Source organism: Battus philenor, unplaced genomic scaffold (assembly GCF_028537555.1).
Source record: "Battus philenor isolate CCGP_79_NKW_IND1 unplaced genomic scaffold, ilBatPhil1.0.hap1 SCAF_14, whole genome shotgun sequence".
NCBI classification, from domain to species: Eukaryota; Metazoa; Arthropoda; class Insecta; order Lepidoptera; family Papilionidae; genus Battus; species Battus philenor.
The window spans coordinates 3,894,240-3,915,232 of NW_027181676.1; the positions used below are offsets into that span (position 1 = coordinate 3,894,240).

The 20,993-nt window shown below is 34.6% G+C and overlaps 1 protein-coding gene across 1 annotated transcript; it reads right to left on the reverse strand.

The window, feature by feature from the left end:
* Positions 1–638: 638 nt before the first annotated feature.
* On the reverse strand, positions 639–19,579 carry Ctr9 (RNA polymerase-associated protein Ctr9). Its single transcript, XM_068761396.1, has 19 exons — positions 19,432–19,579; positions 19,251–19,349; positions 18,932–19,171; positions 17,349–17,617; positions 16,415–16,610; positions 15,273–15,500; positions 14,438–14,644; positions 13,675–13,829; positions 10,436–10,606; positions 9,548–9,762; positions 8,246–8,403; positions 7,465–7,593; positions 6,485–6,747; positions 5,481–5,688; positions 4,323–4,531; positions 3,753–3,885; positions 2,783–3,033; positions 1,345–1,587; positions 639–921 (listed from the first exon to the last, which is right to left on the reverse strand). Exons 1-19 carry the CDS (start codon positions 19,465–19,467, stop codon positions 732–734), a joined length of 3,600 nt encoding a protein of 1,199 aa, XP_068617497.1. The 5' UTR covers positions 19,468–19,579; the 3' UTR covers positions 639–731.
* Positions 19,580–20,993: the final 1,414 nt, after the last annotated feature.

A 20,993-nucleotide genomic window follows, 5' to 3' on the forward strand; every position in this document is an offset into this window, starting at 1 on the left:
GTAAGGTCAATCGACACAAAAAGACGGCATTCCCAACAAAAAGGTATAAACCGGTAGCTTCGTTTTTATTTTAGACTATATAAAGATGATAATAAAGACGCAACTGTAAGAAATGCTGTCAAAACTTCTAGATAAAATAAATAGTTTTAAAACAAAAAAGAATTGCCAATTTCCGTTCAATTAGTTCGTAGATTTAAAGATTGCTTTATGTACTATTGTAAAACATTTATAAGTAGTCGATTGGTGTTTTTTTTCATATTTTGTTGAAAAACTTTACAAACTATTATGTATATAAAATGCTGATAAAGCTAAGATGCACAGAGTGAAACATTACATGGGAAATTCTACATTTATTTAGAAGGCAGTTGTAGGAATAGGAAACAAGTTTTAAGTCTTCTTCCTTTATTTACTCTTTTATTATACATTAATAGAACAAAATGCATAAAATCACATGAAATAAAAAAATTAAATACTAACGGTTTTTACGCAAATGGCGGTTTCTTCCAGACTAGTTTAACCCATATTAAAAAAGGCGGCTTTTATTCCCAGATATTATTTGCTTGCTTCGGATTTCAATAATCATTTAGAAAATTTGTATAAAAGGAAAAATTAAAAACAAATATTTGAAGATAAACTTTATTAACTATTGCAATATACATAAAAACGCAATTATAACCTTGAAGGTACGTTGGTAGTGTATAAACTCCTTTTTGTAATAAACATTAGGTAAATTAATCTTCGTCTTCACTAGCAGATACGGATTTTCTTGACACTGGGGTCTCCGGTCTAGAATTTCTCGAGCCAGATCTAGATCTGGATCCTGAATGTGAACGGGATCCTGAACGACTTCTGGAACCACTTTTGGATCTGGAACGCGATCTTGACACGCTTCTAGACTTTGATCGTGACTTGCTCTTTGATCTGGAAAATGCAACAAAAAATTTAATATGATATTAAACACATTTTTTAAATGCGGCATGATAATAATGTATTTAACGAGACTCATTACATTAATATGCGAAGATTGAAAACTCAAATGCAAAGAAATCATGGACGCCACTTCGATAAAAGATTTAAATTACTAATTTTTAAACAGATGTTGGTTAGCAGGTATCAATCTAAGTAATCAAATTCATATCACGCTATTTTTCCTTTGGGTAAATTCGCATTTATATAATTCAACTTTGAGTAAATATTTATCCGAATATATCACTGCTAATTAGTCATTGATATCTTTTATAAAAAAAAAAAAATTAATACGTATTAATGGTGTAGCGCATTTACCATGAATGGCATTTAGTTAAAAAATATAAAACTAAAATTATTAACGTCAATATAATTTACCTGGATCGTGACCTCGAACGACTTTTAGATCTTGAAACACTCTTAGAGCGCGATCGGCTTTTCGACTTGGATCGACTCTTCGAGCGTGATCGGCTTTTAGAGCGAGATCGGTTTTTAGAGCGAGATCGGCTCTTAGAGCGGGAGCGACTCTTGGATCGGGAACGGCTTTTGGAACGAGAGCGACTTTTCGCAGACCCTGAACGTGAACGACCACGCGACTTCGAGCGGCTCTTAGAACGAGACCTACATAAAAAAAAGATTATTTTAACATATTTTCTTCTTCATCTCTTTAGCTGATATACGCCCACTGCAAGGTAAAGGTTTCTCTCATAAATTCCCATGATCCACTATGTGTTTGTACAGTTCGTTATCGCTATTTAAGAATCTTTCGGCTGCAACGGCCATCGCTTGCAGAAACAATGTGCCCCATTCATTGCCATTTCTTTCTTAGTTTTTTGGGAGTATGATATTTTCTTTGAGAGAGAGATATGAGTATTTTTTGACAATTGATCATTTATTTATAAATTTTTTGTTTCGTTTTTCAATGTAATAGCTGTGTTTTCCTTAATATCGCAATAGTTGCATATTGTTTATAATTTTTCCTTTTCTCTCTCTGTTTAAACCTACTGAAGATTCTATTACATACGTAGGTGATATACATTTACATATACGCAATAATCTCTTAGCATTATTTATCTTAGCTTATAAAGTAAAAACGCAATTCTTGACATTATATTAACTAAAACTATAAGGAATGAAAATGTATGTGAATTATGAATAGTAAAACAAAAGTACAAATATTTTTTTCCTGAATATTGCTTAAAAATTGCTTACAAACAAACAATCAACAAGTCAAGGCATTAACACAGTATAAATTTAAATAAGTATCTATATATAGACTACTGCCAGGTCATGTTGATTCTACAGAGATAAACCTAACAGGAAATAGATACTCTTTTATTGCTAATTCTACAATTTTTCATGTTATAAATCATCTATTTGTCATGTTCCTCCTATATAGTAATATCATGTTTATCTCCTATATAGTCTTAAATACAATAATATGCTTTATTCAACAATCTTGTCAACAATTCAATTCAACAGCTTTTGATTTTTGCGGAACAATTTAAAAAAATTTCAGAGGTTTTATCATAGAAGTGTAACCTTGTCTGAATAAGGATAAATCAAATAAATCAAGTTAATGAAAACTTTGGGTTATAAGCTTGTTTTTTTCTTGCATTTAAAGAATGGATGGTTGCTGTTTTTTTTTTTAAATCTCTGTCACAGTGATTATAGTTCACTGTAACACATTGTGCCAATACTGTTAAACTACAAGTTCGCTACATTGATAACATTATTCATGATTCAATAGTCTTATTATTAAATAAATGATTAATTGTAAGTAAACAGAAAAATAAAAATTTGAATAAATTCCTACCTGTCACTATCGGAAGCCGAGACGATTCTTTTCCGACCTTTAGTCGCAGGTGGACTTCTGCTGCGACTTCCGCTTCCACTTCGACTCCCACTTCCGCTACGACTGCGGCTTCGCGACTTCCGTGAAGCGTCAGAGTCTGACTCGGACGTGGAGATCGTCTCCTTAGACACGATCTTCGTTCGTTTCAAGCCCAATTTCTCTTCAGCTGCCTTTGCGCGGGCTTTTTCACGTTTTCCGATACCCTTTTCTCCCTAAAAATAAGTAATGATTCAAATTTATATATTTCGATCAATTGACTCTCAGCACAGCAAAGCATTCGTTCATTCATTCATTTATGTCAGCTTCCTCAAAGTTGCTACGATGACCGGTCTTACATTGCCCACATCCAGAGACCTTGTCTTTATCTTCGGTCAACCTAGTGGAGGGCCCACTTATTTCACGTCTACCGGTCCGTGGATTTCGTGCAAAGCCACAGAGGGACTAGTTTTTAGAGGATAGGCAGCAGCGTCCTCTGCATATCGTAACATTGCGCTCGTTAACCCTGCCTGTTAAGCATGGCGATTGGTATATTCCCCCATTAATGATATACTATTTACAAAAATTATCTTTTTTGTCTCTAATCACCGATAACAGATTACATAACTGCATCAGAATAAAATTATAAGCAATACAACTTCTTTCGTAAATCCACAGTCCGGGCATATTCCCTAATATAGATATCTTCCACAACAAATCTCATAATTCGGGTAGGCTCGTGGCGATTGTCAACTAATTTCTACTGAGTTTTATTTCTTAAACCAAAGCAACTGAGGTAGGCAAGGTTGTATCGGTGTATAACCTAAGCCTCTTACTAAGAACCTTCCATCAAAGTCCCAGGCCATCTAACAGTATTTTTTGATTTTTAGATAAACATAAAACTGCTTTATGGATTTATCAATGAAGATTATATCTCGTAGGTAGTTGCACATACCTTCTTCCGTCCGCGTTTAGTAGGCGGGTCGCTGTCGCTGCCGCTACCCCTTTCCCTGCGCTTCCTCGACTTGCCCTTCTTACCCTCTCCACCGCCTTCGCGCTTTCGGCTCTTCTTTTGTTTCGCTTCACGGCTGCAAATTATCATCGTGATTTTTATACTTCACTCTTGAACATTCAAGCAAATACAGGGTGATTGAAAATAAGTGTAAATATACAGCTCATTTGCTGCCAATTAGTGTATAGTACACCAAAAGCAAATCATTCCAGAAATGAGGAATAACATAAACCTTTACCACCTGTGACTGCAGGCTTTGTACTAAAGGAAGTTATTAGCTTGACGCGTTCTGATAAAGAAATATCTTGCATTAATTTATTTTTTTTAAATCATAGTGCGTCATATAAAACGGTTGAAACTTGATACAAAAGCTTTAACGATTTTTGGCGACATGAGTTTTTTTACCTATAGCTAATCACTCTATATAATAAATAAACTATTATAATTTCTAAATCAGTTACTTTAGTTCGTTAAACTCTATTGAGCTATGACTATTTAACGCAAGTCACTTACCGTTCTTCTTTTGGTCCGTCACTGCCACTGCCCGGTGAATCTGACACGTACTCGTCGCGTCTGCGACCTTTGCCACGGGACTTCCCCTCTGGGGGCATTTCTGCGAACACCAGTGCATTTTTCGTCTTCTCCTTGAACTCTTGTCGCTTTTGCAACATCTCCACTGTACTCTTCGCCTGTTCTTCCTCGCGACGTTTCTTTTCTTCTTCCTTTGGATAAGAAATCATGCTGAGTTAGATAAAATATTTTAGAATTCTGGGACACAACATGTTCTCATAGAGGGTACACTGCATCCAGAGGCCTCCTTAGATTCTCGATAGGAATAATTAGAAGCGGCCTAAAACCAGCTTCTTCCGAGGACCTTGATTAGATTGTCTGTCCTCCTTCTGGATAGATATTTTACACTGCGTTTGAAATATCAATGTAACAAATATCGGTATCGTAAATTGCTCTGTTGACAGTGTTGGCATCATAAGTGTCTATGTTGATATTGTCAGTCACAGGTGATTGAGTAAGACATACCAGTGTTGGCAGTGTCGGTAGACGTAATGATTCATCATAAGTAGCTGTATAGGCGGTATCAGTGTTATAAGTATCTATGTTGTCAGCATGAGTGTCAAAAGTGGCAAATTGGCAGTAATAATGTAACAAGTGACTATATAAGAAGTATGGATATCACATATTGCTATTTCGTAACTATTGGTGTCATAAGTAGCTGTGTTGGTAATGTCAGTGTCATTAGTTACAGTCCTATATGGCTGTAGATACAGTGTCGGTTTCGTTAGTAAATATCTTGATAGTGTCAGTGGCATGAGTGGCTGTGTAAGCAGTATCACAGTAATAAGAGCCCTTGTTGACAGCATAAGTGTCATAAGTATTCCAAGCCGGCATAAACTGTCACAAGTGGCATTACAAGTGTCTTTAATACAGTATTGTTAAACCTTCTTTGTACCATGCCCCAACTTAGTCTTTTTCAAATTCTTACGCCCCTCTATGTTACATATATAATTTTTATTTTAAAGCTTAAGTATTGAATTAGTGTCAAGTCCATTTTCTATTGACCTAATCCTGTTGGGCGTGGCTCCATATTGGGAAACACCGGTGTAAGAGCTATCGGTGTTATAAGCGGTTGTGTTAAGTGTTGGTGTGGTTGTGTACCTGCTGTCGGCGGAAGGCTTCTCGCTGCTCGCGCTGCCGGTCGCGCAGGGTGAGCTCCTCGTCGTGCTGCCGGCGCGCGCGAGCCACGTGCCACTGCGCCTGGGACAGCAGGTCTCCACACGTCCGAGCCTCGGCAGCCGCCGCGCCGGCTTCATATCGCGCACGCTCCAGTCCCTCTCCACCCGATGTCGACAGACGTTGGAAGTAGCTGCAACATTTTTTATACAGGGTGATTACAAAAATGTGTAAAAGCTTCTGCACCAGTTTTTGTATTGTAACATGTCAGGCCAATAACTTCTGGTAGTACAAAGTCTGCAGAGATGAATAGTAAACAATAATTAATTTATGTAGTAGTATGAATTTAAAAAATTCTTTGTTTTGTTATAAACTATCCTTATATTATTATTTCTGAAACCATTGATTATTGGCTAAGGTGTATACATTATTTTGCAGCAAATGAGTTACATTCAACAGTTCTAAGCCTGAGGGTTACCTAGGGAGTTTCAGCTCAAACTGTTGCATTATTTATTTCAACTTATTATGAGGTTTCTAATCTCATAAGTAGCTTAGGTGAAAGCTATATTTAAATATTTTTTCCCCACGTTCAGATTACGTTTTAAAAATGATTACACAATAATCATCATTGTGCCATTTTTTATCATTCAAGACTGGCCTCATCCAGCCACTAAAAGAGTGGTTTATTTGTTACATTTCTCAGAAGTTTTTCGACAAAAACTTTTTAACACAAAAAAAAAAGAATTAAACGACTATAGCCAAATGTCCTAATAAAATAAATCTAAACACAAGGATCTCAGAGATTAGTATGTATGACTGGAGTACCAATTTATTAGCTAAATATCGTTAAGTATAGAAATTAATTTGCAATCAAAACATTCTGTAATGTCTTCTTCAAAAAATATCAGTGACTATATTTGTTGAAAAAAAAAAAAAAATTCTATCGTTCTTTTTTTAAAATATTTGTGTGTTATTGAATGTACACGCACCGGTGGGAGACTTGCAGTTCGTGCACGGCGCGTAGTACAACAGCAAGCTCGGAGCGTTCGTCTTTAAGCACGTGCGCAGCCAGACGTCGCAACGATAACGCCGTGTTATACAGTAACGCGGCGTCATGCGGGGCGACGCGGCGCGCGCGCAATAACGCAGCCCGCGCCGGCTGCGGGCGTCCGGCCAAGCTGTGCGCTCTTGCCAACCACGTCAGCCACTCCTCGTCGTGCTGCATGCGGAACTTGCGAATGCAGTTCTCGTACTGCGAACATGGAATAAATAGTTTAACTTCGTCTTGTCATACACATATACATCTCAATGTCATCTATGCTATAATTTAAGAAAAGAGATAATAAAATCTAGTTAATAGTCGAAAGCGTCTTGCATCCAGTGTCTTCCGACGACTTTAACAATATATATCCACCCTATAGGTGGACATTCCACGCTGTGCTTGCCGATCCATGGTCACCACTTCAAAACCTCAACTAGCACCCATCTGTTCTGCAGTCTATGTCGTTTATTTGTCTTATTCACATTATCTTCAAATTTGTTAACCTATATTTCTTTCAAGTCATATGTGTCAACCAAGAGACGCCTACTGCAAGGCATTGGTCACTCTCAATCATTGCCACAATGACTGGCCTTCCGTTGACTTCATCGACGACTCCCACAACCTTAACTTCACGTCTACAAGCCTCATATTGGCCACTCGAGAACCCTTTAGCTCCAACTGCCGTCAGCTGCACAAGCGATGTGCCCCGTCTACTGCAAATTCTTCGACTTACGTTCATGACTTCTTCGGATCTTTTTTTTTTTACCTCACAACGAAGCTACCAAAATAGCTCTCTCTTTAAATCTGCTCTCTAGATGATCTTGAGCTTTCTAGAGCATGTTAACAGCAACATTTCACCAAAGTATATGAAATAATTACTAAAATTGTAAGTAAATGATTAAAATAAATTTTTAAATTTCCTCTTACCATCTGTATAGCGTTTATGTATTGCTTCTGTTCAACATATATGTGCGCTATGTTCATCCACACGTCGGGGAAGTCGGCGGTCGCTTCGCGGACTTGTGCGAAGATGTCCCGGGCTTCGTTGACGCATCCCTGACGATAGAATCAAAAGTTATGCAACATTAATCAAATTCAATAACTCTTTATTCAACATTACATCTATTTCTCTTTTTTCTATGTACATAGTATTTTATTTAATAATCTCACGGTTCAGAAAACGTAAGCGGAACAACAGAAGTTCATCGACATTATATTAGCTGATAGAAACCCATTACAAGCATAGGTCACTTACAAAGATTGCCACGATCCTAGACAACATTGTCGGTCCATCTAGTATAAATTTCAACGATGATAACGACGGTACTACTCGGCACGTTGACACAGGCTTTGATAATTAAATATTAAATAGCATACAAAAATTTAAATTTTATTATTTAATGGAATCAGGCGTTACCTCGCAGAAGTCCATCCCAAGTAAGAAACCAATATTTAGCCACTTCCGCACATGCAGTGGTGCAGTCGTGCAATGAAATCAAGTCAAAGTGACTCTGTGTTTGGAGGCCCCGTGGAGGGCTGAAACACGTGTTGAGTAGTTTGGCGGTGGCGGTTGTGTGATTCGCATTGTTTGCCGCATACGCATTTATCAGCCGGCTGGCGGGCGGTGCATTTCATTGCACGACTACCACTGCATGTGCGGAAGTGGCTAAATATTGGCCCTTTTCTTACTTAAACTTTATTGTTATACCTTATGTGCCAAGACACAACCGATGCCGTTGGCCGCCCAGATGTTCTTGGGGTCGTTCTTGAGCACCTGCTTGTACATGGCCAAGGCTCGTTCCTGGTGCCTCTTCTCTCTGTCTTTTTCCCGGCACGGCTGGTGGAGTGTTTGCAGCCATACATTACCTGAAAAAAATGTCAATCGCTGTTTTTACTTGTTCATTGTCATGCGTTCATGTAAACACAATAATCTAGAAGATATTCCATAAAGGCTTTCACTTTTATTAAAAACAGGTCACAGTTTTAATGTATTAAAAGGACTGGAAAGTAATGTCGCTCTCTTAAATCCACACGACTACATTTTTAACAAGTTTTTATTTTTAATCAATAATATATTCACCTTTGTTATCTACAACCTTTTGCCATCTAGTATATAAATTTTCAATGCCGAATTGTTTTTTTGTAAAATATGTCGACAAAAACGACATTACTTTCTGTCCCTTTAATACAAAAATCTTATCTAATCCTTTATAATACCCAGGAGTATAAGAAATTTTATGTTATAGAATAACTAAAAAATTACTGGAAATTGTTGTAGGATGAAGGCTTTGACCTAAATAACAGATTTAAGGATTAGCACACTCCTTAAATAATTTTTGCAAATTTTAATTGATCCTATCATTGCTTCTTTGGAAGTCGATTCCAGGAATGAAATGTATCTCTTCTTTATATGTGTAAATCCTTCAGCAGGTTACATTTCGCTCTTATGCCTCTCGTTCGTACCCCCATCATAAGCAAATGAACCTATTCCTAATTATTTCGTTGACTAAGTCCTAATACTTGTTCATCTTATGTGCTGTTTAGGTATATATGTTCTGAGGGGTGGTTGTAAGTAACGGCCTCTCGTCAACATCCCCGTCAGGATCCTCGTGCAAGGAAAGTCCTCGTGTAGGGGAAACACTCGCCCGATGCTTTAAACGTACCATTAAATATCACAGCATAAAAATCTCAATCTGAGTTACATTGAATGTTTTGTTGTTAAAGCGGTCAAAGCGACGCGTAGAGAGAGAGAGAGAGATATACACAGGGTCAGGAGAGTAGAAATAAACACACACAGTTTCTAGAAAAGGGTAAAATTATATTGTAATGTACTCTATTTTTAATTGTATGCTCATTATCATTCTGATGTAAAAATACATAATTAACCTTCTCCTAATTTAACTTATACGTTAGACGACTTTTCAGCTATAACCTAATAATGATAGTTAAATAGAAAGACCTATATGTAGAATTTCAGATATCCTTTGTTATGAAAGAAAACTTAACTCACCAAGTGCAATCAAAGAGTACGCGTCAGTAGACGTAGACGAGTTCTGCAGGATCCTTTCAAACTTCTTCTGGCCAGGTCCCCATTCCTGCTGAGCCAAGTGGAGATTGCCAAGCAGTGACCATGTGTCAGGATGTTCCGTGTTTACTTTCAGAGCCTCCTTGAACCAATCGGACGCGTCGTAGATGCGGCCCTTGTCGCGCGCCATACATCCTAACCTATAATTATATTCTTGTGATAAGAAACGTGAACAGACAACCTTATTAGGGTCGCTTAAAACTGGCCTTATTGGAAATCTATAGGGAGCCTATATTCAGCAGCTAATAGCTGAAATGATAAGAACACGGCTTTATAAGTTTTTTAAACAATATTGATTCACTAATATAAAAAAATATCTTTATGATAACAGAAAAAAAGTTCAAAGAAGTTCAAAGGAGGTTAAGGTTATCCATTCCGGGACGCTAACCATTTCAAAATGCAGAAACTATAAATTACTTTCAGCACAGAATTAAAAATGAAATAAGCAACCTATTTTATCGATATAAATCTCGCTATTAAAAAACATAAAAGAACGATATTTTTGTCACAGATTAAAAAGTAAGTTACCATTTGTCAAAACCATTTTTATGCTTTACAATTTAAAATGTTAATAAAATAATTTCAATATTGAAAAAATTGATTGTCAAAAGTTATATTAACAAATACAATATTATAAATTTTTATGTCTCTTAATTAAAAAGGTCTTATAGATTAGTATTTATTTTAAATTGTGTATGTGTCTTTACAACTCATTCTAACAATAAAACTAGATGGAAAGTGATTGTGCAGAGAGCTTGCCTGCCTCGATCAAGAGAAGAATAACAAAGAAGAATTTATAATAATCAATATTACCTCAAATAACAATCAATGTAGTTAGGATGTTCCTTCAATATATCTTTATATAATTTTTCTGCCTTGTTATATATACAGAGTGCTTCATTTAACCTTGCCAAGTTATACATAGTGGTTACTGCTATGGAGTTATAGTACTGGGCATCAAGAGTTTTGGCGTCTGCTTTTTCTCTGTAAAATAACATAAATTAAAAGATTATAAGAAACTGGCGCAATGATTGCTATATCACTCATAAAAATGTTATTATCAAAAGGCTATAGAGAACCATAAATATACAGGGTGATTGGTAATAGATGTGAAAGCTTTAAACCGGTGAATGAAAACTCTCTCGCTGTCAGTTCGTGTACATACTATCCAAAAATTCATATTTCACAAATAATAGGTTGTCAAATATCTCCCTTCCGCCTTTTTGTCTTTTGAATTTCGCGGCTATGTACAAAGCGCTACAGAGCTCGTATCTGGCAATACTATACACAATTTGAAAGGTCTTGACATAACCTACAAAACGACGCTATGCATGATTAGTTTGGATATTGCGTTCAACAGTTATAGACGTGTAAACATGGAGTTCACTAACGCCGAAATTCGCGCTATTTTAAAGTTTTCCTTCGTTAAAGGCAAATCCGCTAGAGAAACGTTCCGTGAGATTAATGGCGTTTTGGGGGATGGTACTCTATCACTTCGAACCGCGAAGGAATGGTTTCGACGATTCAGAGCCGGCGAAAACGACACCGTGGATAAGCCAGCCGGCGGAAGACCTGTGACGACAAATACCGATCAAATCATGGACTACATCGAGTTAGACCGGCATGTGGCATCTCGTGACTTCGCCCAGGAGATGGGAGTTTGTCACCAAACCATTTTAAACCATCTGCAGAAGGCTGGATACAAAAAAAGCTTGATGTTTGGGTGCCGCATGATTTGACGCAAAAAAACCTTCTGGACCGAATCAACGCCTGCGATATGCTGCTGAAACGGAACGAACTCGACCCATTCTTGAAGCGGATGGTGACTGGCGGCGAAAAATGGATCACATACGACAATATCAAGCGAAAACGGTCGTGGTCGAAGGCCGGTGAATCGTCCCAAACAGTGGCCAAGCCGGGATTGGCGGCCAGGAAGGTTTTGCTGTGTGTTTGGTGGGATTGGAAGGGAATCATCCACTATGAGCTGCTCCCATATGGCCAGACGCTTAATTCTACAATCTACTGCGAACAACTGGACCGCTTGAAGCAGGCGATCGACCAGAAGCGTCCAGAATTGGCCAACAGGAAGGGTGTAGTGTTCCACCAGGACAACGCCAGACCACACACTTCGTTGATGACTCGTCAGAAGCTACGGGAGCTCGGATGGGAGGTTTTATCACATCCACCATATAGCCCGGACATAGCGCCAAGTGATTACCACCTGTTCTTGTCCATGGCGAACGCCCTTGGTGGTGTAAAGTTGAACTCAAAAGAGGTTTGTGAAAAGTGGCTGTCCGAGTTCTTCGCAAATAAGGAGGGGGGCTTCTACGAGGGAGGTATTATGAAGTTGCCGTCTAGATGGAAACAGATTATCGAACAAAACGGCGCATATTTGAACTAAATCCGATCACTGTAACACTTTTTATAAAGGATTGAATAAAGAGCAAAAAAGCGGAAGGGAGATATTTGACAACCTGTTATTAGATAACATAATGATAATATACTAAAAAAAACTGTTTCAAAAATCCAGATCACTACTCATTCATATTAATTGTTTACTGTCTCTACCGATTTAGTACTGAATAAATTAATGTAACATATTTCAGAGTGACCACATTAGAGTAATTACTCTCAATTGGAAATAGGTGTAAAAGCTTTTATCGAGCACATTCAACCCTTTAACCCTTAATAGCCTGATTTACGAAATTGATTTTTTTTAATAATACTGTGTTTGCTTGAGGGTCTAGATGAAGGGAAAAATAGATTTTTTTTTTATTTCGTTGGAAAGAATATTATACAACAGTAAAATTCGTACATCCAACCTATAAAAAAAAAACTAATAGTAATGTGAACATTCGGTTTAAAAGATTGGTATCAAAATTGAAACTCTAGGCTATTAAGGGTTAACCACTTCGGTACGGTAACCGTCGGCCACAAAACCGTATCCACAGCCAAACGTCGACTAGGTTGATGGTCGTGATGTAAACAAGCGCAGCTGAGCGTCGACTTTAGTCGTCAACCAAGAAATTTTAACTTATCTCTGCAATTAGTTTACTACAATTACGTCATGCGTCATGTCAGAATTATGATATAAAATTAATTACGTTACAAGTAATATCCGCTTGTAATGTAAAACAGTTTGAACACAAATGCGTTAAAGAGCAAGACGTGCGCAGTGTCGCAGCATGTAAGAGCCGGCTTTGCATTCACCAGTGGCCGTCGAGAATACTCGACGCTCGTACCGAAGTGGTTAAACCTTTTACAACTATAACCGATCAATGCGATATAATATATTGTTATAGCATAACCATAAACTATAGCAAAAATAAGATTTTTTATGGCAATTTAATAATCTGAATAATTTTGTCAAAATTGTTACCATAATATTTACTACTGAACTAAAACTTTTAAATATTGTATTAAAATATTGTCATGTGATATTAAAAAATTTCAAGGTATGTAAATGCATTCAAAGTTTCTTTAGATTCAACATGCCGGATTTATAATCTTGTAGGGAGAGGGACCCGGTGCCATGTTCAGGTTTGGAAACCAATGTAACAGGTTCAGCGATTCTTTACATTAGCGTTCATATACACCGACCAAACATCTTCCCCTACTTAATCAAGTTTAAAATGACCCTACTTCTTCTTAGTAATGCGGCTTTAGAAACATCCTTTTGAAGATTATAGAGATTTTACTATCACAGTTTTACATACTTTATTTATTTTATAATATTTCTTGATAGTCAAAAAATACTTGGTAAGAAAAGGACCAATATTTAGTCACTTCCGCACATGCAGTGGTAGTCGTGCAACAAAGTGCACTGCCCGCCAGCCTGCTGATAAATGTGTATGCGGCAAACAATGCGAATTACACAACTGCCACCGTTAAACCACTCAACACGTGTTTCAGCCCACCACGGGAGCATTATGTTACACTGATTAGTGCCAAACATAGAGACTAATCTTGTCACTAAATTGGCACGAATCAGTGTAACATAACTCCTGAAGATGCCCCGTATATTAAAAAAAATAACAAAAAAAACTTATTACCTTTCCAATGCCTCTTCCAAGTAATTCTTCGCTTCAGTTAGATTTCCTAGTCTATAGTGTAGTGCTGCAACGTTGTTTAATATTTCAGCTGGAATATCAGCATTCACTTTTTCTTTCAAGATTTTCATCGCTGTGCTATATGCATTTAAAGAGCCCTGATAAAAGAAATAATTGCTATTAGTTATTCTGTAGTTATAGTTAGGTCATTGACCATACAAAGGTAGACCAATATTTAAGATTTTTTTAAAAGCAACTTCATTTTTTTATCAAAAAAATGTAATTGTATGGTATATAGCCTTTTGTCATTGTTGTCCCATTTACATTTAGTATTTTATCAACTGCTAAGACAAATATCGGTAAACATGCGCCCTTATATAGGATGTGTGACCTCCACAATTCATATATTAGCGATATTCTCATGCTCTCTTGTATATTTTAAAAGACAATTTCATTAGAAATTATTGGATATACAAAATACAATTTTAACCTCATTAAATGAAATATGATGACTTGGTGTGACTCGTAATTATTACTGTCTGCAAACATGTTGGATTATTGATCCCTGTTTAGTAATGTTTTTGTTATGTTTTATTATTGTTTAACTTTCATTCATTAAACATGCTTAGTGAGACAGTTTTAAGGTAATAATTGTAACTAATTTTGTATTAGAAAGTTATTAATTTCTTACTGTATTTTGTTTCTGTCTATCTCCAATAAAGTAAATAAAAAATAAATTAAAATATGTATAAACTAGGTAACTAACCTGCAAATCATTTTGTTCCAAAATCTGCGCCAGTTCAATCCATGCTTCAACATCGTCTGGGAATTGTTCTGTAACCTTTTTCAGATGTTGTCGAGCGATATCACGTTTAGACTGCGACGAAGAATTCGCATATAATGAACCCAAAATTTTCATTGTTTCATAGTTCCCCGGTTGTGCTTTGAGTACTTTTTCAAAGCACTGAGCTGCCTAAAAGTCAGTTTAAAAATGGTTAAATACACAATATTTAAAATACACTCTAATGTTATCAGAATCTAAACAGTGTGATATATTTTTTTTCTTCAAAGTTTAGTGCCTTTACTTGCAAGCTTGTTATACTTAAGATTACTTATAATGAACAATAACATCCTTAAATTTTAATTTATTAATGTTCCAAATGTACCCTAGTCTGAATATTGCCGACAAATATTTTGTCAGGTTTTTTGAGGTCATTTTTACAATATCCCATATAAAATAATTTATTAAGAAGCTTTATTAAAATTGTTCACACTGTAATAGGATTTCTTCTTTAATTAATTACATGATAATTCAGGTACATTACACCAGAGTGTATTACAATAGTGTAGTGTATTATTGACCATAAGAAAAGGATATTTAATTAAAATTAAATAATACTAATGTAAATAATTTAAAAGCACTTTTTGATACATAAAGGTTTGGGGAATTGAAACAGATAACTATGTGCTTGAACTAAGCAGAAAACATACTACATTTTCTTGTATAGAGATACCGGTAATGGTTTTTATGTAATTTTTCTAATAGAAACAAGTTGATCTCTAATCATAAGCTAGAAGAAGTAGAAGTAGAAGATTCTTACGTTTTCTGTATCTCCTCTGTAAATGTACATTTGACCAAGTCCATAATGCGGTAACACAAAATTAGGTGGAGCGAACTGTGTTGCCTGGTAATAATACTGGAAGGCTTGATCGCAATCACCTTGGGCATGGAATGCGCGCGCAAGATGGTGACAGCTTTCCGCGCGCATCGCTTCATTTTCTGTGTTGTGAAAAGCGTGCATTGCTAAATGTAACACCTTGCCATAATCCTGAAAATAATAATTATTAATTACCAGTCATTCCATTTGATAAATAACAAAGAAAAAAATATCAAATTTTATTTTTCTAGATTAACTCATTAAAATAATATGCACATATTGTTATAATAACATAAGTAAATGGGGCAATTCACTTGGGAGGTCCAAGGGTTCTAGGCAAATACGAGCCAGTAAACGTGGCGTGAATAAGCCCCTAATTAGGTGGACCAAAGATATAGTTAAAATCCTAAATAAGTTGGTGTATGCGGGCATCGCAAATCTGGTCATCATGGCTATCTGTGGGGGAGGCCTATGCCTTGCAGCGATCGTCTATTATCTGTCATGACGAATATGATAATATTATTAAGATAACAGTTTTGATTTAATGTATTTGTTACAAATTCATCATTAAACGGATTTTGTGTCACAAAACTATAAACTGTTTCATTTTGCACATATACACATAAGTTATCACAAGAGATATGGGATAAGCCATATAGTGCTTGGAAGGTTAAAGAGTTGAAGGCGCTTTGTCTAGATTTCTATGTAGTTACAAAGTTTGTAAATCTTCACAGGAGCCATTGCTATTATTGTACTAGAACATGTATGTTCCCCATAAATTTGCAAAAGGTCTGGAGAGAGTCCTCTGTCCATCTTAGGGTGAATATTCTACACTATGCTTTCTGTACTGTGGTCACCACTATGAAATCAAAAGATGCCAGCAGCCATTTACTCTGCACATGTGATGACTTACTGCTAATACAATGTGCCAATCCGCTTGTTAATTGGTAGCTATAATGAGATTAAATATGTAAAATAATGCAACTTAATACAACATAATAAGCAAGATTATTAATAATAACCACATATTCTTTTATTTCATGACCAAGTTTTACTGATACTATTATACTAAACAACAAATTTACCTTTTTAAAGAAGAAATGGTTTGCTAGGTGATTTAAGACCATGGGATTTTTTGGATCAATTGCATATGCTTTTGATAACATTATAACAGCCATTTTGTTTGATTCATTCTCCTGTAGGTTCAATTTTAAGATTGAGAGTCCCACTAATGCACCCACACATTGTGGATCCAGTTGAAGAGCTCTCTCAAATGCCATCCTGAGAATTAAATGATATATTATTTTTTAAAGAAATTTCATTAATCATTACATACCAGATCATTTTAATTAAAACATGAAAAGTTAGTTAATAATGTGTGTAATATTTACTAAAAAATATTATAGCAGTCAGGTCAACCCTATACTACTTTAAAAACACTACAAATTGAAAAGTCTATAAATTTTGAATTAAATTGGTGGAGTATGTTATATAGAATGTTATCAATGTGGAACTGGACTAAAATACCACAGAACTGTTTATAATTGAAGTCAATTGAATGATATAGGACAAGAAAAATAAGTTGAGACTAGAATGTCAATCTCAGAAGCTTGCTGTGCAGCTAACAATTCTTCGAACAATGTCTTGGCTTTAAGAAAAAACAAATTTGGGTTTTTAAAACACAAATTAAATACAGAGATACTACATACTCTTACTAGATAATTTACTCTTACAGTTTATACTTAATCTTACATATCTGCTCATAATCTATTACTGATTGCATGATGTTGAGAAAAAACAATTCTCTACAGACTGCATTGCCTGAAGTTATTGGCCTTTCACTTTTAATAGAAAGCATAAGCATTTTTGTAAATGAGTATAAAAGCTTTAAATCTTTTTGCTGACAAATGACCCATACATTCATTTCTTTTAAACTTACCTATCAACCTGTATATTTAAAAAAAAAAACAGAAACTTAAATTATTTTGATCAAAGTAATTTTAATAAGTATATACATACCTGGCCTTCTCTTGATTATTTAGTTTCATGAAACAATGACCCATTCCAAGTCTCAAAGCAGCTGGACTATCAGGGTTTGTCCGTAGAGCTTTCTTGTAAAATGCTAAAGCGCCTCTATAGTCTTTACGGTTGAATGCTATACAAGCTTTACCAAGCAGTGACGGCACATTATTAGGTGACTGATTGAGTACAAAGTTGAACTGCGCATCTGCTTGCTCCATCTTATCACCCTCAAGGAGGCAGAAATATGCACGACCAAGTAGATGGTTCTAAGATATAAAAATTTATCATCACATAACTTAAATGGCAGTAGTAAAATATATGTTAAAGAAAATTATAACAATATGTTAAGTGTTTAACACTAGAGTACCTAAGGAATAAAGAGGTATTCTAACCTAAATGAAATAGAAGACAATTAGGTGAAGTAAACCACATAACTGTTCCATATGGAATGCCTATATGGAATGCTTGTATTTTACATGGCCATTTATACACCTATAGAATAATACCATACAAAATTTTCAGCCATGCAATGCATAAGTTGTAGTCCTGTTGTACTTTGACAGCCACTCCTAAGTTCATCAGTGACAACAGTGACATATGGGTTATCAAGCAGCTGATAAATTATGAAAGTTCAAGTGACAGCTACCAATGCAATTTTTTCTTCCAAAAATAAGAATTAATGATGAGTATGCTCATAATTTCATAACATCTTACATCAATAAAAATCAAACATTATGGACCTGACACATTTTAAATAAATTTGAGTCCATAGTTGTTTTACATATTTCCATATCCTAAATTAGCATTTTATAAACATGTTCCTCAACCCTGGGGTTCCATAGAAATCACTCAGGGAATCTACAGCTTACACATTTTTTTTATTACAAGGAAGTAACATAAAAAAGTGATATAAATGTAATTGCTCAACAAATTTCTACATAGTATTTTGGCTTGTCAGTGCAAATGTGACAGTCCAATTTTGCAAATCATTATGGCACCATCAGACCATTCACTTCAATTCTTCATTGATCATTACACTGTGAATATCAAGGTATAAAATAGTCACTTGCTATAATAGTACACTTTGCGGCCAAATCTGTCATAAAAATTCAAATTCATCGACTAAGCCTAATATTAAGTATATTTGTGATAACAAATTCTGTAAATGTTAATTTAAGTTGTATTAGGAACTTTTAATTTTAAATTAATTTTTGAATACTATTAATGTTTTTTGAAATAATTGTAATTGTTGTTGCATATAATCCATTTTCAGTATGTTGCATTAAAAGGAAACTGTTGAAAAAAGGTCCCTACCTTTTTTTCATTGTGGAACAGGGGTCCAAAGACTATTAAAAGAATATCTAATACATATAAAAAACATTAAAAATGCTGTCCTGGATTATAAATGGAAATGATTTATTATAAGACATATTATGCCTGCATCGGGTTATTTCCAGGCTTAAATTGATCACTACTTAGTGGAGTAGTTAGTTTTTTTATATGTTGATGAATATCTAAATAACTTTTAAGTTATCTACTAATATACCTATATAAAAAAAATAAGTGAACTAAACACTCACTTGATCATACATGATAATCTTGTCAGCCATAGTGTAAAGAAGTGTAGCTTTAGTGAAAAGTTCCTTCTTTTTATCCTTCGACTTCTCCTTATTTGCCTCCTGTACGTAATACGCGGCCAACATGTCGAGGGCGCGCATTTGATCCCTCTCAAAATCTCGATAATCAATGTTAGCATCCGCTCTAGACGCTTCGAGGATCTTAAGAAAATCATCGATTTTCTTTTGTTTATAGTATGCAAGCTATAAAATACAATATGTGAGTTAAAATGGACATAGTGTGATAAGTGGAATAGTTACGAGGTTATGTGTTAGAACTTACTGCAACATTGATCCAGACATTGAGTTGGGAGCGTTCTTGCTGCAATATACTAAGAACTTCATCTCCAGATGGCAATTGCTCTGGATCCAGCTCAATCACCTACAGAATTGATTACAATTTTAAAACATTGGAAGCAACATCAAAAGAATACCGCGGAATATAACTAAAACACGAACGATACCTCATCTGTGCTCATTAACGGTATTTCGAGCGACATCTTGATTAATTTTTATGTAATTTATTTCATAACACAAACACACGACATTTTAACTTCACTAAGACGCCAGCAAAATATATTTATAACGAACGTTTGACACTTCGTAACGTTGTCAATATCCCCTGTCAAATATTGCTGTCAAATTCTTACAAACCGGTACAGAAGCCAAAACAGATTATAAAATGCGTACATAGTTTCACTTAATTACAGCTATACATGTTTTAACTATTACAAGAAGAAGGACCATACTATGGAACACTTTTGAGTAGGATTTGTATATTTCAAATCATTAAAAAAGTATATTGTGTTAGATATAAATATTATTATATTTAATATTTTTTTAGGATTAAACAAGAAATGTTATAAGTGGTCATGCATGCATGGAACATGCATTATTAAATATTTATTTTTAAATTGTGATCTGCGTAAATAACGATCCTAATTTTTTACTGCGCACTTCAAAGTGAAAGTCCATCACACTCCATTCTTGATAACGAGATAACAATGTATAAAAATGAAACAAGAATATTATTTTGTATAAGTTTATTTGTTATTTAAATATTTCTACAAGATTTTAATTTAAGTTCACCCTATATTTATTTTTGTAAATTGTTCTAAACCATAAAATTAGTTTTTAATATAGAAAAGCCAGTTTTTATTATGTAATTTAATATTCAAACCTTATTCAAATTGTTCGTATATTATACTCGTAAGAAATATGAGATTTTAATAATTTAAAATAATTTTTTAAAGATTCAAACCGAAAATAATTTTACTACAATTTTAATACATATAAGCACAATTCATTGCAACATTCCATAGACTTAAAATACGTATTTGCTTTTAGCAAATTAAAAATTACACTTAACATAAGCATATTTGATCTAATGGACTAATATTTATCAATTACATGATTCACATTTATTTAATAATTGAGCGATTTATTAACAACCATTAAATAATATTAAAATAACATTTAACAAATTTGATAATAAAAATTAATAGTAACTATGTGTTGAACATACAATATACATAATAGATAATAATTTAATCACAGATAAAATAAATTTCTTAAGAGTAGCATAACATTTATATAGATTAAATATATTTAACAAAATGTTCACATTTTAATAAATTATATTCTAAAGAAAATAACAAGAAATATGGTCTATGGTATAAAATTTAATTAAATATGATGTAAGCAAGTAACAAGTATAAAAATCTTCAGAGAGACTGAAAATACTGAATCATGCTAACAATACAAAAATGAGTGTTAACTTTAACTACATAGTGAATTCTATATTTGAGTGGCTATGTTTTACTATAGATATCATAGTACAAATGTAGATTTGATGTTATAACTATGGATAAATAATTGTCTGTACCTTTTTTGTTAGTGAACTGTGTTTGAATTTAAAGAGGTTTATTAGAAGATTAAAATTATTGGTATAAGATATTCTTTCTATTTTATTCATATGAATCTGTACTTTTCGGTGTCTGTATTTAAGCTAAAGTGAAATAACAAA

Coding starts and splice junctions, on each gene's coding strand:
- Ctr9 (XM_068761396.1), bottom strand. CDS start 19,467: ATGTCGCTCGAAATACCGTTAATGAGCACAGATGAG. Junction 19,172..19,250: donor ATGTCTGGATCAATGTTGCA/GTAAGTTCTAAC, acceptor TGTATTTTATAG/CTTGCATACTATAAACAAAA. Junction 7,594..8,245: donor GTTGTGTCTTGGCACATAAG/GTATAACAATAA, acceptor TTCTATCGTCAG/GGATGCGTCAACGAAGCCCG.